Source organism: Balaenoptera borealis (genome assembly GCF_965194805.1).
Source record: "Balaenoptera borealis genome assembly, contig: HAP1_SCAFFOLD_81, whole genome shotgun sequence".
Lineage (NCBI taxonomy): Eukaryota > Metazoa > Chordata > Mammalia > Artiodactyla > Balaenopteridae > Balaenoptera > Balaenoptera borealis.
In genome coordinates, this window is record NW_028123982.1 from 390,348 (window position 1) to 406,445 (window position 16,098).

A 16,098-nucleotide genomic window follows, 5' to 3' on the forward strand; every position below is an offset into this window, starting at 1 on the left:
GTTTGAGGCTCAAGTAGGAAAGAAAGGGCTGAGGGGAAGGGTGAGCAGAGAGAGGGAGAGATAAGCAGGTCAGTTACAGGAAGAGGAAGGTTGCTGCTGACGCTGGATCAATAGCACAGGAATAAAAAAAAGAAAACTCCTGGAGACCAGGCACAGTCTCCCCTCAACCACCATCCAGCACAGAACCGGCTGCCTGGCTGCTGTCATTCACGTCACCAGACATTGTGACCTTGACTTCTCCAAAGTCAGACACCCACTGTTTCAAGGCCTGGTAGTTACTCTTTCTATTGCAGAAAGGAGAGAAAAGATGAGATTGAATGAGGAGATAGGACGTTAGGAAGAAATGAGTGACTTTGGAGTAATTTATATATAATAAACTCCATGCGTTTGTGATTATTTCATCAGATATTTATTAAACGTCTGCTTTATTTCAGGCATGTGCCCTGGTTGCAATGATGAACACATTGACATTATCCTTGGGCTTATGGAGCTGTCTTTGTACTCTGGGAGCCACGCCTCCCAGACTCATTTCCAGTGGCGATGCCCAACGGGACTGTGTCCCCAGGAGGACCCAGGCTGGTGAGGAGGTGAAGGGCAGCCTCCCCAGAGCAGAGAAGAAGGGGTGCTGAGGGGTGAGATGTGTGGGGAATGTTCCAGACACAAGGCGCAGCATCGGTGTAAGAGGAGTGGGACCCACTTGAGGAACTGGAGGAAAGCCAGTGGGGACAGAAGCGCTCAGCACGTGCAAGCAGGACACAAGATGGGGGCGGGCGGCAGGCCACGGGGGATTCGCGGGCATCCGGGGTCTGTGTGCTGATCTAAGAGTGAGGGTCAGGCGAGACACAGGCGTGAGGAGTGGCGTGGAGCACAGGCTCCGGTCCACATCTTTACAGAGTGACACTGCGTGCCATGTAGGGCGGGTGTCATAGCTGGGGACGGTGACGGGGGCCAGGCAGAACAGGCGGGAGGGTGGTGGCCCGGGCAGGACGATGGTATTGGGAGTGGCCGGGGAGAGTGGCTCTGAGGCTTGGTGACTCATCGGCGTCCGGCTGGGTGACTCTTTTCCACTTTGCTGTCATCAGGACCGCTGAGTGTTTTGGGGAAGAAAACATGAGTTTGTTTTTAGACTTTTTTGTCCAAGGTGCTTCTGAGCTATGCAGGTGAAAATGTTGGGGAAGCAGTTGCTCGTGTGGACATATGCAGGGGAAAGCGGGCTGTCTCGGAAACGCGGGCTGAAGACTTTTGTCGTGTGTGGGCTGGTGGGAGCGCGGGCCTGGCGGTGGGGACTGAGGAGGGCTTTTGGGGGTCTAGGGACAGGGGGTGTGATGCTGTGACCAGTGGGAGCCCATCCGGAGGCAGACATGAGGGCCAGGGCTTAGGCAAAGATTTAGCGATGAGACGTAGAATAGAAACACTGAGAAAATGGTAGAAACCGAACGGGGACTGGTGAGAGTCTGGCCTGCAACGTGTTCCCACCTACATCCCTTGGAACACCGGCTCCTTGGGAGCATTTCTATCCTGTTCTCTCTGTTTCCCTCTCATACACACACATTTTATGATCAATTAGTTATGAGGATTGCTGTTAAAATGAAATAGTTTTTTCAACAACATAACTTCTGAGAGTATTTATTTAGCGTGTACCATACAGAGATATATATATATATATATATATATTTGGCTGTACTGCACAGCATGTGGGATCCCAGTTCCCCAACCAGGGATTGAACCCCGCCCGCGCCCCCTGCAGTGGAAGCGTGGAGTCCTAACCACTGGGCCGCCAGGGAAAGTCCTCACACAGCAATGCTTAATGAATCTCAGGACCCAAGTCAGTGTTCCCTGGAACCCTGCTTGAGAAACACTGGCTGAATGCCAGCAATAGACTCGGCATCAGGAAAGCACATCATCCCTCTCCACAGTCTCCTCTGCCCCTGCACCCCCTGCTCCCCAGCCCCATCCTCTCTGGGAGCTACGGTTTTTCTCAGGAGTTGAAAGAACAGCCTTCAGTTGCAGGGCGTGTGGGTTTAGGGCCGTGGAGGTCAAAATACCTGGTGAAATCCGGGGCTGGCAGCCAGGAATCCAGGTCGGTTCTGGCCAGCGGTTGAGTGAGGAGTGTGTCTGGGTGCTGGGTGCCATGAATCTTTGGTAACTGGTGAAAGCCTCCAACTTAGCAGCAATAGATCTATTTCATTTCTAGGCAAACAGGAACTCTTGAGAAAAGGAAATCCTGGTACAGACCTGCAGGTAATCGGGGTGGGAGTGGGAAGGGGGAGTGTGCAGTAAGTAAAGGAAGGTAGTAACCAAAAGACAGTCCCTGTGCTGGAGACTGAAATGATCTAGTCTTGTGAGACTGGGAGAGGGAAGGCTTGCTACTTGAATGTTTGGAACTTGGAAATTCCTTTATGTTGTTCATTGGTGTGTGAGTGTGTAGTTACTTTGCCCGTGTGTCTTTGGCCACAAGGAAAAATGAACCTATTTCCATAGATAACTCTCATCACCACTGGTATGGTAGTGTGGTCACTAGCATCCCCTTCTTATAGAGGGTTATATATAGTTTTAAAAAGCAGTGGAAGGTTGCTGTAGCAGGGTTGAGCAAATAAGAGTGGTGTTATGAGCAACATGATGTTTTGTGTGGTGGGATTTTCCTTGAATCTGAAGCCCAGTGTGTATATTTTTATCTCCAGTGTCTGGTGTAGTGCCTGGTAAACAATCGGCCTTTGATTGAATCGGTGGATGAATAAATCCCTAAAATTCATCCTTTTTAAAGCCCGACCCTGATGATTACTTCAAACTCATGGGCCAGAGAAGAACCCTTGAGACTAACTTCATTTTGGGGGTCAAACAAAGCCAGAATTATCAAGGTGACCTCTAGGTTCTGGTACAGATTTGTAGTCACTAGTTTGACATAGTTGATGGTTGCTGATAAGGGTAAGAATTTGGGGCCTTAACAGGTAGAAAATAATTGACTTTTGCTTGATCCCACATGTTTTGCAAGGAGAAAGCCGAGATGATGGGCAAGAAGAAGCAGTCGGTCTTGGTATACTGATGAATAGCAGAATTTGTAGATTTGATGAATATTGCTTAAAAACCTATGATGTTTTAGTCCTACTTCTTGTACCTTTACACACATAAGTATTCCTGCATAAGAGATGAATGATGGGTACCCAAAAGAGTTGTGTGGAATGGATGTACAGATGAGTGAAGTCATATGTACTTTTGCTGGGCATACCTTTCTTATTTCTTTATCTACCTATTTGTGTCCTAGCATTTGAAATGAGTAATTCTGTCTCATGCAGGCATAAGTATCTGTTTTGGACTCAAATTACCTCATAAGGCTTCTCATCGTACTCTCAGGATGATTCTGAACAGTTGGCATTGTATCATCATGTCCTCAGTAGTTCTTATTTCAAGTGTCCTGTCATTATATTTCGTCCTTTTACCTCCCTCTTCTCCCCAGAATTGGAGGCCTTCTTTTTTCATATTCAATTGCTGTTTTAATTTTTCAATGTTTTAAAAAAATTACTGACTGCTAACTGCACAGTCACCCCTCGGTATCTGTGGGGGCTTGGTACCAAAATCCGCAGACGCTCAAGTCCCTTAAATGAAGTTGTGCAGTACTTGCATATAACCCCACACACCCTCCTGTATGCTTTAAATCACTTGATTACTTATGATGCCGTGTAAGTGCTGTGTAAAATGTTGCTGCAGCACAGTGAATCCAAGTTTGCTGTTTGGAACTTTATGGAATTTTCCCCACATGTTTTGGATCTGCATTTGGTTGAATCCACAAATGCGGAACCCACGATACTGAGGGCTGACCATACAGTAGTGAACCATACCAGTCACTAGGACCATAGCGAGACACGGCCTTCCCCCTCCAGAAGCTTGTAGGCATGTGTGTGCATCACCAGTGAGACACTGTGGTACGTGTAGCACAACACAGAGCGAACACAAGGTTCCGTGCTGTTCTAGAGAGAGACTGGTTATAATGGGGTCGAGGTGGGCAAGGCAGGCTTTGCAGTGGACATCGTACCTTTACTTCTCAGTATCCTTTTGTCACATTACATTCCGGAAGCAAAATTGATCAAACCCTCAGAAGATCTACCGATCTGTCAACAAATCTTTCCATGCTAAAAGAAGCTTCCTTGGAGAAACTAGTCTTTGCTAGTTAATCCCATCAATAGAAAAACCTGCATTTCAGAACAATCAGTGAATTCAAAACAGAACATGCTTTGTTTAGAGGAAATCTGTAGTCTCTAGAAATTGATCAGGTTCTGTCGTCTACAGCAGTTTATGGCTGAGCTGCTTTTCTGTGTAAACAACAAATAATGGTTGAAGGGATTTTAATATCGGAGGGCTAGACTCAAACCCAAGACAGGGTGGTCTACTCAAAGTTCTTAATGCACTTAGACAATGTAGTATTTTGACTGTTTTGAAACAGCTTTGTGAATTACAGAGACAAGACTGAAAATAAAATCATCCAAATTCTCCATAAAGAGTAAGTTTGTGTTTCTTTTTTTTTTTTTTTTTTATAGAAATGTGTTTGGCTTTTTTTTTTAAATTAATTAATTAATGTATTTTTATTTTTGGCTGTGTTGGCTCTTCGTTTCTGTGCGAGGGCTTTCTCTAGTTGCGGCAAGCGGGGGCCACTCTTCATTGCGGTGCGCGGGCCTCTCACTATTGCGGCCTCTCTTGTTGCGGAGCACAGGCTCCAGACGCGCAGGCTCAGTAGTTGTGGCTCACGGGCCTAGTTGTTCCGTGGCATGTGGGATCTTCCCAGACCAGGGCTCGAACCCGTGTCCCCTGCATTAGCAGGCAGATTCTCAACCACTGTGCCACCAGGGAAGCCCAAGTTTGTGTTTCTTGAAGCCTATAAAATCTTCTACCTTATGGTAAAATGCACAGGATCCTCTCCTATAAAGAAACAAACTTTGAACAACAAATTTTTAGCTTGAGATTTTAATTTTATTTATTTATTTATGGCTGTGTTGGATCTTCGTCTCTGTGTGAGGGCTTTCTCTAGTTGCAGCAAGTGGGGGCCACTCTTCATCGCGGTGCGTGGGCCTCTCACTATCGCGGCCTCTCGTTGCGGAGCACAGGCTCCAGATGCGCAGGCTCAGTAATTGTGGCTCCCGGGCCTAGTTGCTCCCCGGCATGTGGGATCTTCCCAAACCAGGGCTCGAACCCGTGTCCCCTGCATTAGCAGGCAGATTCTCAACCACTGCGCCACCAGGGAAGCCCAGCTTGGGATTTTAAAAGGTGAAAGAAGACACCTAGGAAGAAAAGCCTAGAGCCATTTTTGAATCAAAACGAAAATTCAGAAGAATCAAAATCTTTTATTTTTGTTCCATGACTTAATAATTCAATTGTACTGTTCTTTCCCCAAAACAAATAGATATAAACAATGATTGCAGTAGTTAAATAGGTACTTCTCCCTTTAAAAATCTTTAACAGCTTTAGGATCAAATTACTTCCAAATTTAACTTGATTAATTTCTGAATAAGAAATGACACTTTAAAATGAATTTCTTGCATTCTAGAGAGTATTATAAACCACTAAAAAACAAGAGAGGGAAACTGCGTTGTTTTAAAGCATGCTGGAATAAATATTTTGCATGTCACTAACAGACAATAACATTCGGAAGATTTGGAGATGATCTCTACTTCAAACAGATGCTAAGAAATATGAAAATATATAGAGTTTTGCTGTATTTAAGATCATCATTATCTAAAAGCCGCTTGGCTTTTGTTGTTCCAGAGAGCACAGTCAGATGAACTGGAAAAAATTGAAAAACACGGCCGGTCCTCCAAAGACAAGGAAAACACCAAGTCTCTGGACAAACCTGAGCAGTAAGCAGGGCTTCGGCCCCGCGGGCGGCGTCCAGGCCACGGGGGGCTCTTTCCATTCAGAAAATGAAGTATCTTCTGTGCATCAGTATCATGAATGATGTGAGGATGAACGTGTTTATGTGCATCATCTTTTTCCTCTTAACTTGGCTTTATTTCCTTAGGTTCCTTTATGAACTGTCACTAATCCCCAACTTTTCAGAGCGAGTCTTTTGCATCCTGTTTCAGTCCACATTTTCAGAAAGCATTTGCTCAATTCGGCGCAAACTGGAGCTGCTACAGAAGTTGTGTGAGGTGGGTGTTGGTCCATCGGGGGCTGACGCTTGGGTTCTGATATTTAATTGTGTTCAGTCATGTTCGTATTTCAAACAAGTTGTCTTTTATTTACCGTAAGTACTCATAAAATTTGAAGGATAGCAGTCCCACCAAAGAGAATGTATGATGACTGAGCATCAAGGTCAAAGCAAATGTGCAGGAGGGCGAGTGGACCCGGGACAGCGCTGCTGGGGCACGGTCACTGGGCGTCCACCCCCGCAGGCTTCTGTCCCCCTGCTTTCGCCAAAGCACAATCTTCCCTTGTCACGGGCCTCTCCTCCATCAGACTGCCAGCCAAAAGCCACGTGAAGGCGTTTTCTTTATGTTCCTCCATTTTGGGGAGGGTCCCTCAACAAATTGTTAGTGATTCAAACCAAATGCTTCAGGAACAGCTATATGACTCGACAGAAGATAAATATTCTTCTGAAAACAAAGAACAAAGGCTTGGCAGAAATTACCAATATTAACATTTAAAACAATTTGTCAAAAAATCACCATTCTTCCTGGCTATGGTAAATCATTTTGAAAAGTAGTAAGATGTCATGAAAGACACATTTTCAGAGGAAGTGATATACAAATTCAACTTAAACTGTGTGTTTTGGAAGAAGTGAGTGTGAACCTTTCAGGGATAAATCTAAATTTGGAAATTAAACTTTATAACTGCGTTTTGGTAGTTACACCTTATGCCAAAAATTTGCGTTGTACAGCGGCAGATACAGTTAGGCCAATGGCAGTGATAATATTTTGTGGTGGTTCTCATATCACAGCCATATTTGTTTTCCATGCAGTTACATCACAGAAATGACCTAGGCTGGTACATCTCAGCTACAGAAGCACAACCTGCATGCTTGTGGGTGTTGCAACTTTTTCTAAGTTATCTTTGGAGACACTGCTCTTAAATATACTAAAATGGGCACTGAAGAAGTTTGGTTGTGACCCCAAATTATTAGTATAATATGAATATCTGCCACTGACTTAAGATAATTCAGACAATACTGTGAGTGAGAGATTCTTCTTTATCCTGTTTTACAGACATTAAAAAATGGCTCAGGGGTCATGCAGGTTTTGGGTTTGGTTCTTGCCTTTGGCAACTACATGAATGGTGGAAATAAGACTCGGGGACAGGCAGACGGTTTCGGGTTAGACATCCTCCCAAAGCTGAAAGACGTCAAAAGCAGTGTAAGTATTTTGGGTGAGTGAATGTAGCACACTGAGGACTGGACATCTTGTTGAGTAATAAGTTTGACTGTAAACCAGTGTGATAAATATTTACGTCCCAAGGTCAAAATTTCCTTTGTGTTCTGAGCTAGATAAAAGTAGTGGCCACCATATATTTGTGATCTAGAGAAGAAGAATGTTTCCTAAAGTGAGTAATTTTGAATCCTCTGTCTAATGAATAATTGAGAAGACAATATTTTAAAATAAAAATAATTATTTTTTACTATCTTCCCCATGTCTGCTAATATTTATCTTTTTGCATCTGAGGACTAGTTGATTTCTATAAATTAAACAGTGTATCCATCACTTTCTTCTTCTCTCCATGTTAAGCAATGGAGGCCAACAGGCCCATGTTTTAAAAACAAAACAAAGACAAGTGAAAGTAGTTCATAAATAAAATTTAAAAGATGATCCTCTTTTTCTCTATATCATCCTCTCCTTGATACTGGTATATATGGGAACATCTAAGCCCTTTTGCAAACCTAATTATTATTTTTTATTCTAATTCTGTAGTTGTGTTTGTTTAAAATTAACATCTAAGAGATTATGAGAGTGTCAATAGAAATATAACATCAGGGAAACCACCACAGTGGTCAGAGTTAAAGTCTGACATTGTAAACTTAGAAAATAATAGAATTCTGTTTCTCTGATAAAAGAATCTTCACAAAGAACTATATGATGAAGGAAATTATGAAGGAAATGTTTTTAAAATATTGAGTTTAAGTGAACAATTGGCCTATAAAAATGAAAGTACAGAGAACTGGCCCTCCTAGATAAGGCAATAATCTCCCTGATAGGAGGGAGATACTTTTTTTGCTTTTCTCTGCCAGTCAACAACTCACTGGTTTATTCACTCATATCCACTCATATGTTCATTGAACATTCCTTCATCTGGCTTCTATGAAATGCCAGACAGTGTGCTTTTCCATAATTGGGAAAAACATAGTCCTTGCTTGGAACACCAACAGCATATAATTTTTGTGATTTTTATGGTTATATTTCTTCAAATGCTGTTTTATTTGTATGATATACATTTTCATAGGAACCTCCAATATGTCAACATGATAAATCATTTATTCAAAAACAAAAGCTTTTTTTCTAAACACATAGTAGTTTTTGAATAGTTCTTACAGCTGATTGTTGGATTGAAACAAGTAGTTTTTGCAAATAACATTGGAATACAAATAGCATCAATATAATGTTACTTATCAAAATGAATCTGAAATAGATTCTGATGATCATAATTATATATGAATAAGGGATTTTTTGTATTGATTGATATATCTTATTCAATCCTCCTATAAGTTAAATTTCATTAATTTAAATAATCAAGGAATAATCTGGAAAAAATAATCAAGAAGCAAGTTTTTAAAAATAATTTCACTTGCATTCTCACAAGAGCTATATGCAAAGTCTATTTGGTTCTTTCTGTATAAAATAAAGATAACTATATCTATATAGTTATATAGACCTGCATGGATGGAGCTGTTCCTTGGATCAGTCAGAATTAACTTCTGCTCAGCATGCCTGTCAGCAGGCATTTAATAAGTGTTTTGTTAATTGATTCAGGTATTGCTGATCATTTCACTCATTTGCAAGTTAGGAAAGACAAAGGAAGTCAGTTGCTTAAATCATTTTACAAGCAATCCTGTTTCTAAGAAATGTATTACTTTTATTATTATAGCTATATATTTCCTTGTAATATATGTATATAGAAGTATATATGGGGAGTCTAATAGAAATATTATCATGTCATGTCAAACTTGATTATAAAGGGATGTTGTTCTTTTATTATCAATGGGGGAAAAATCATGGTTAGATTGAACATTCCAGGAAACAAAGTTTGTATTATAGAGTGTGTTTTTAAAATATGTATTTGGTTTCACACATTCAGATTATCTAATACTAATTTTGAGCAATGAAAAAAATTAAAAATTAATTCCTCTAAATATGCCAGAAAGAAGGTGGAAAGCTCTTCTTTGAAGATTGTTAGATATGAAACATTTTTTTTTGAACTACATACATTACATTATTTATAGCTGCATGGATATTAATTCCTAAATCTCAGTTGCTGACATAATTTATAATATGCATTTGCATTTTTAAAGCTCCAGCTTACTTGAAATAATACTTAACTTAAATTTTCTTAATCTACATACTAACAAGCCTCAATCAAACTTCCTGTTGGAGTGGTCCCTGTTGGTCCAGCCATGCAGAAATGCTGGTGATATTTAGTCATTTCAGTTTAGATAGTAGTTATACCTTTCAATAATAAAACATAAAATTAATGAACTAATTGTCTGGTCCAGGAGGGTGAAAACAGAAAGGTGTGTACATCTGAGACCCTACCCTGAAACAGCTGTGCTTCCACGTGGGGCTTAGGTGGGAACAGTGGGGAAAACAAGACCGTCTGGACCGTTAAAGTAAGAAGAAACAGAGAACTTCACCTTTCATCCCAAATATTCTCATCTACATGTGTGGATTTACTTGAGTGAATTTAATTTAACATTGTATATTTAATAATTTAAAAAATATATTTCTACTCACTTTGGTCTCTCTGCCTAGGACAATAGCAGAAGCCTTTTGTCATATATTGTGTCCTATTATCTTCGCAATTTCGATGAGGTGAGACAGTTTTTACATAGAGTCACGTATTGTTATTCCTCATTGTTGAGCGATTTGGCCGTGTTTGTCTTCATTTTGTCATTGCTGCTGTTGTTCAGTCCTCATTCATTTAAGCGTTCTGTGCTTCCTGCTGATTAGGATGCTGGGAAGGAACAGTGTGTGTTTCCACTGCCGGAACCCCAGGACCTCTTTCAGGCCTCGCAGATGAAGTTTGAAGATTTTCAAAAAGACCTCAGAAAACTCAAGAAAGACCTGAGAGGTAACCTGCAATGTTAAAGAAACTCATGGTTTTTATTTATGCTTTTTTAATGAGGACAGAGTTTTCAGTGTTTTTAAAGAAAGTAAAATCTTTTGCATCCATGTAAACATTTGTGTGTGTGTGTGGCAAAAGAAAAGTTTTACCAATAATCTTATTCTTTTGTTGTTTAAAAAGTTATGTGTATTAGAAATTTAGTTATTGAATAGCATCTTGGTTATTTGAATAGCAGCCTCTTTCATCAGGGGCAAATTTGACTGTTTTGCTTTCACTTTATAGCCAAGAACATTTGTACATTTATCATGTCATTGTTAAAAGATACATATTCCCTCCCACCTACCCTTGCTATACTTGTCCGAGATATTGTGGCGTGTAAACTTTCCTGGGAAGAAAACATCTTTTTTCACATATTTGGTCAAAAAACATGTGCATGTGTCATGCTTTTTTGTTAGTTGAGAAGCCTTATATCAAATCGTTTTGAAGAGAGTTTGGAATTCTTCAAAATGGTAAATTTAAAGAAAAGCACAAAAGCAAGTAGTTTACAGTTTTTTTTTTTATTTTTGTAGATAAAATCCCTTTCATCCCCTTCCCCTGCCTTTTTTAATGAAGTACAATTGGGTTACAATATTATATTAGTTTCAGGTGTACAACAATATATCTTCATCTATTATGTACCGAAGTTATTACAGTATTATTGACTTTATTCCCTATGCTGTACCTTACATCCTTGTGACTTATTAATAACTGGCAGTTTGTACCCCTTAATCCCCTTCACCTATTTCACTCATCCCTTTTACCTTCTTTTTACGAGGTTTCTTCTTGCTGTGAAGTTGAGAACACCTCAGCTGTCGATTTAAGCATCTTTCTAACTCTTTAAGCACAGACAGGGATGGAGTAAGTTTATGTGAGATTTTCATTTCATGTTGTATCACTATATGAGAAGAGGCTTGGTTACCCCAGAAACCAAAAAGATGATAAAACTTTTTAAGAGATTCTATCCCAGTGTTGAAATGTTTATCTAAAGATACTGATCTGTAATCAAATTTATGGAGTTGTTATGTTCTGGTCACAGATACGTTTATATGGATTTAAATCAACATAGTAACGTTATATAATTTGCCCGTAGTTCCTAAATACTTAACATTTATTATGGGCCTGATGCATGAAAGGCCTTTGCTAGGTGCTGTGGGTACCAGAGATGCAATCGTCACTGTCAAGGAGGGGTGAAGTCCTGCTGTTTAGATGCTCCCCTAAGAGCATCGAATACGGGTGCTCATGGATAGAGCCCAAGAATGACTGCCTGTTTTTAAATAAATAACAATTAAAACTATGTTACAATTGTGTAATGCTACATTACTATGTATTTAAGTATGATATCTTAAAGGAATACACAACCCAAACCATTCATGTGTAGTATTTATCATACTTTAAAATACCAGGTATACTTCAAGATACCAGGTATCTTGGTTTGCTTATGAAATTCTCCTTCTTCTTCTTCTTTTTTTCTCCTTCTCCTTCTTGTTCTTGTTCTTGTTCTTCTTCTTCTTCTTCTTTCTTCTCCTCCTCCTCCTCCTCCTTCTTCTTCTTCTTCTTCTTTCTTCTTCTCCTCCTCCTTCTTCTTCTTCTTCTTCTTTTCTCTCTCTCTCTCTCATGTGGTGTTGGGCATTTCTGGGGTTTCTGGAAAATACTTAACATTTTGACCACTTCAGTCTTGCAAAGCAGGATTTCATAGTTTACACATGATTTTATAAACAGGTGGAATGGTGATCTCATGAACAGGGGATTTATGTTGACTTTGGTTGGTGCTTCCCTTTGGAATGTTTTCTCATTCAGTTTTCATATCTACATGCTTTCTCACTATAGTTACATGAGGTCATGAAAATGGCAGATTCTCACAAGACGCAGAGCTAAAAAGAGAAATTTTTTTTGAGAGGTGTTATTTTGGATATAATTACCTTAAAATAATGTTCACTTTGATAAATGTAGCCAAATAATGATTCCTTTCAAGTGACCAAATTAGGTAATTCATTTCAGAAGATTCAAATAGCCTGTCCACTTTTTTTTTTCAGAAGCAAGATTTTTTAAGAAAACTTAGAAAATAATATAATATATGTAAAAAGTTTTCACAATATTTTCAGTATAATAAGTATCCAAAAATATTAGCTATTTATAATAAGGAAAAAATAGAATAAACAGTGTGACTAGTTTGATAAAGACAGATAAGCTATAACCATTCAGTCACTCATCTTCTGGCTCTGTCACGGTTTCTGCCTCTGCTTCTAGACTTAATTTTCATTTCAAAAGAAAGACCAAGAAATAATGCATTATGGCTCAGACAACTGAACCTCATTTTAGCATTTTGTAAGAGCACCGGTTGTGTTTGGTGTCTGTACTTGTTCCCAAGATTCCTGCAGCTCCTTGGAGCTCCCCTGCCTGTCCAAGCTCAGTGACAGGTAGCTTTTGTTCTCTCCTGGCCGTTAGCAGCTTCTCTTTTTTTTTTTTTTTTTTTTTTTAACATTTGAGACAGTTTTTATTAAATATACAAAAGCAAAATAAAGCAAGCAAGCTCTAAGAAGGCAGGACGACATAAGGGCATTGTCTTTGGATGGTGTACAGCACAATTAAGGTTAACTTAGATTTTAACAAATAATGAGCACAGATGGCTCAGTACATTTTGTTTCCCTTAGTAGTTTTAAGATCTACCTAGTCATGAATTTATTATTTAAGAAAGTTTTCTTCTCCAGAATATAAGAACATGATAACCAAAGAAATTTATTTAGGAAAGCACTGTACGATAAAATTTAACTTATTCATTCTTTTCCATGTCAAGATGTTCTCCACATCTTCCACAATGTGCATAGTCTGTCGTACAGAGTGAAGTAAGTCAGAGAGAGAAAAACAAATACAGTATGCTAGCACATATATATGGAATCTAAGGAAAAAAAAAAAAAAAGAAAGTCATGAAGAACCTAGTGGCAAGACGGGAATAAAGACACAGACCTACTAGAGAATGGACTTGAGGATATGGGGAGAGGGAAGGGTAAGATGTGACAAAGTGACAGAGTGGCATGGACATATATACACTACCAAACGTAAAATAGATAGCTAGTGGGAAGCAGCCGCATAGCACAGGGAGATCAGCTCGTGGTTTGTGACCACCTAGAGGGGTGGGATGGGGAGGGTGGGAGGGAGGGAGATGCAAGAGGGAAGAGATATGGGAACATATGTATATGTATAACTGATTCACTTTGTTATAAAGCAGAAACTAACACACCATTGTAAAGCAATTATACTCCAATAAAGATGTTAAAAAAATAAAAATAAAAAAAATAAAACTAATGTAGGGTAAAACCTTCACTCCAATCCCACAGATCACCTTATGTGGTTAATACTATTTTCCAAAAACAAGCAGAACAAGAAGCAGAGTTGTTTACACCTTTTAGACATTTAGCTTTAAAACAATTAATTTTAATCAAAGTAAAATTGTTCTAAGAAAGCTATTCAACATATCCAGAAATAGAACCCCATTTTCTCTCTTTGCATTGCCCCAGAGTATTAGTTCAGAACCATCTGCTAAGCTATAATACTAGTGCCAGAGACTCATTAGCTACTGGTCTCACCACAGGTCAATTGCTGGTTTGAGCAAAAGAGCTTAAATTATTTGAGATTAACATTATTAGTAACCTCCCAAAAGGATGACTACAAATACTTTCATTCACAATGCTAGACAAGGTATAGATATTTCTATCTTTCCCCTTTGAAAAGAGTATTGTTTTAAAATATTTTGGCTGTCAAAATTTGTAGCAGCTTCTCTGGATGCCAAGTGATGGCTTCTGTTCCAGTTCCTTTCTTGGGTCGAAACAGTTCCACCCGCCACATGACACAATTCCGCATGCACTGAGCATGGAGTAATTAAGTTCCTGGAACTGGGCAAGAATGTTCTCACACACATTCCTCCCTGTATTCTCTACCCTCCCCAACCTTCAGTATCTGACTTAAAAGTGTTTAAAATTCATTACCTATATCTTTCACAGACGTTGCAATAATGTCTCTGTCCAGACATATTTAGGAAAAATCAGTCCTTAAACTTGTTTGTATTGATTTATATTTGTTTGTAACAATTGTATTTATCATTGTAAATTTCTGATTTTATTTATTTTTGTTCAAGGAAAGAAAAAATGATGTTATAAACTTAATTAAAATGCAACCAATAGCTTTTTAAAAATAATTTTTATTATGATTTTAAAATGAATGTCAGTTCAGCATGGAACATCAGAACACTGAAAATGCAAACAGGAAAATACATTTATGTATGTCAGTGTAAATAAGCAATAAACAATTTACAATAGGAACAGAAAACAATTTTATCTGAGCCAAACTGAGGGCTATAGCCTGGGAGACAAAAAGTCAAGAAGCACTTCAACTGTGTTTTGCTGGACTACAAAATGGGGAACTGCAAAATTATGTAATTTGTTTGTCAAGAATTAGGATTGGAGGTGCAAGAAATAAGGGTGATTGTTAAGCAAGGACCCATGGGGTCCGAAATGGTTGCTTAGTCACAAGGGGAAACCTTGAGACCATAAGGTTGGCAGCTGTCAGCAGATACTATTTTGAGAATGACTGCTGGTGTCCTTGAGTTTGATACAGTGCAGAAAATTCAAGTTCTTGGGATTTCCCTGGTGGCCCAGTGGTTAAGAATCCGCCTGCCAATGCAGGGGACATGGGTTCGAGCCCTGGTGCGGGAAGATCCCATGTGCTGCAGAGCAATTAAGCCCATGTGCCACAACTACTGAGCCTATGCTCTAGAGCCCATGAACCACAACTACTGTGCCCACGTGCCACAACTGCTGAAACCCGTGTGCCTAGAGCCTGTGCTCTGCAACAAGAGAAGCCACCACAGTGAGAGCCTGCACACTGCAGTGAAGGGTAGCCCCAGCTCGCCACAACTAGAGAAAGCCTGCCCACAGCAAGGAAGACCCAACACAGCCAAAAATAGATAAATAAGTGAATTAATTAATTAACTTAAAAAAAGAAAATTCAAGTTCTCAGTAATACAGGAACATGTCTGAAACCATACCTACAATGACACTAATGAAAGAAATTGAAGACAACACAAACAGGTGGAAAGATATACCAGATTCTTGGATTGGAAGAATTAACATTGTTAAAATGACCATACTATTCAAGTCAATCTACAGATTCAATGTAATCCCTATCAAAATACCAAGGGCATTTTTCACAGAACTAGGGCAAATAATTTTAAAATTTGTATGGAAACACAAAAGACCCCAAATAGCCAAAACAATCTTGAAAAAGAAGAACAGAACTGGAGGAATCATGCTCCCTGACTTCAGACTATACTACAAAGCTACAGTATTCAAATCAGGATGGTACTGGCACAAAATCAGAAATATAGATCAATGGCACAGGATAGAAAGCCCAGAAATAAACCCATGCATGTATGGTCAATTAATCTACAACAAAGGAGGAAAGAATATACAATAGAGAAAAGACAGTCTCTTCAATAACTGGTGCTGGGAAAACTAGACAGCTACATATAAAAGAATGAAATTAGAGCATTCTCTAACACCATCTACAGAAATAAACTCAAAATCAGTTAAAGGCCTATATGTAAGACCAGAAACCAAAACACTCCTAGAGGAAAACATAGGCAGAACACTCTGACATAAATTGTAACAATATTTATTTTTGGATCTGTCTCCTAAAGCAAAGGAAATAAAAGCAAAAATAAACAAATGGGACCTAATTAGACTTAAAAGCTTTTGCACAACAAAGGAAACTATCAATAAAATGAAAAGACATCTTACGGTATGGGAGAAA

The 16,098-nt window shown here is 39.3% G+C and overlaps 1 protein-coding gene across 2 annotated transcripts in view; it reads left to right on the plus strand.

Annotated features, from left to right (window-relative positions):
* FMN2 (formin 2) overlaps window positions 1-16,098 on the plus strand; it is a 345,283-nt gene that overhangs the window by 232,858 nt on the left and 96,327 nt on the right. Inside the window, exons 9-13 of one of the 2 annotated variants that reach the window (XM_082408836.1) lie at window positions 5,755-5,846; window positions 6,008-6,137; window positions 7,191-7,337; window positions 9,942-10,001; window positions 10,140-10,260. In XM_082408836.1, the coding sequence (XP_082264962.1) occupies window positions 5,755-5,846; window positions 6,008-6,137; window positions 7,191-7,337; window positions 9,942-10,001; window positions 10,140-10,260 (550 nt within the window). Of the gene's footprint in view, window positions 1-5,754; window positions 5,946-6,007; window positions 6,138-7,190; window positions 7,338-9,941; window positions 10,002-10,139; window positions 10,261-16,098 lie in introns of those variants that run through there. The other variant, XR_014239879.1, reaches the window with a different exon arrangement.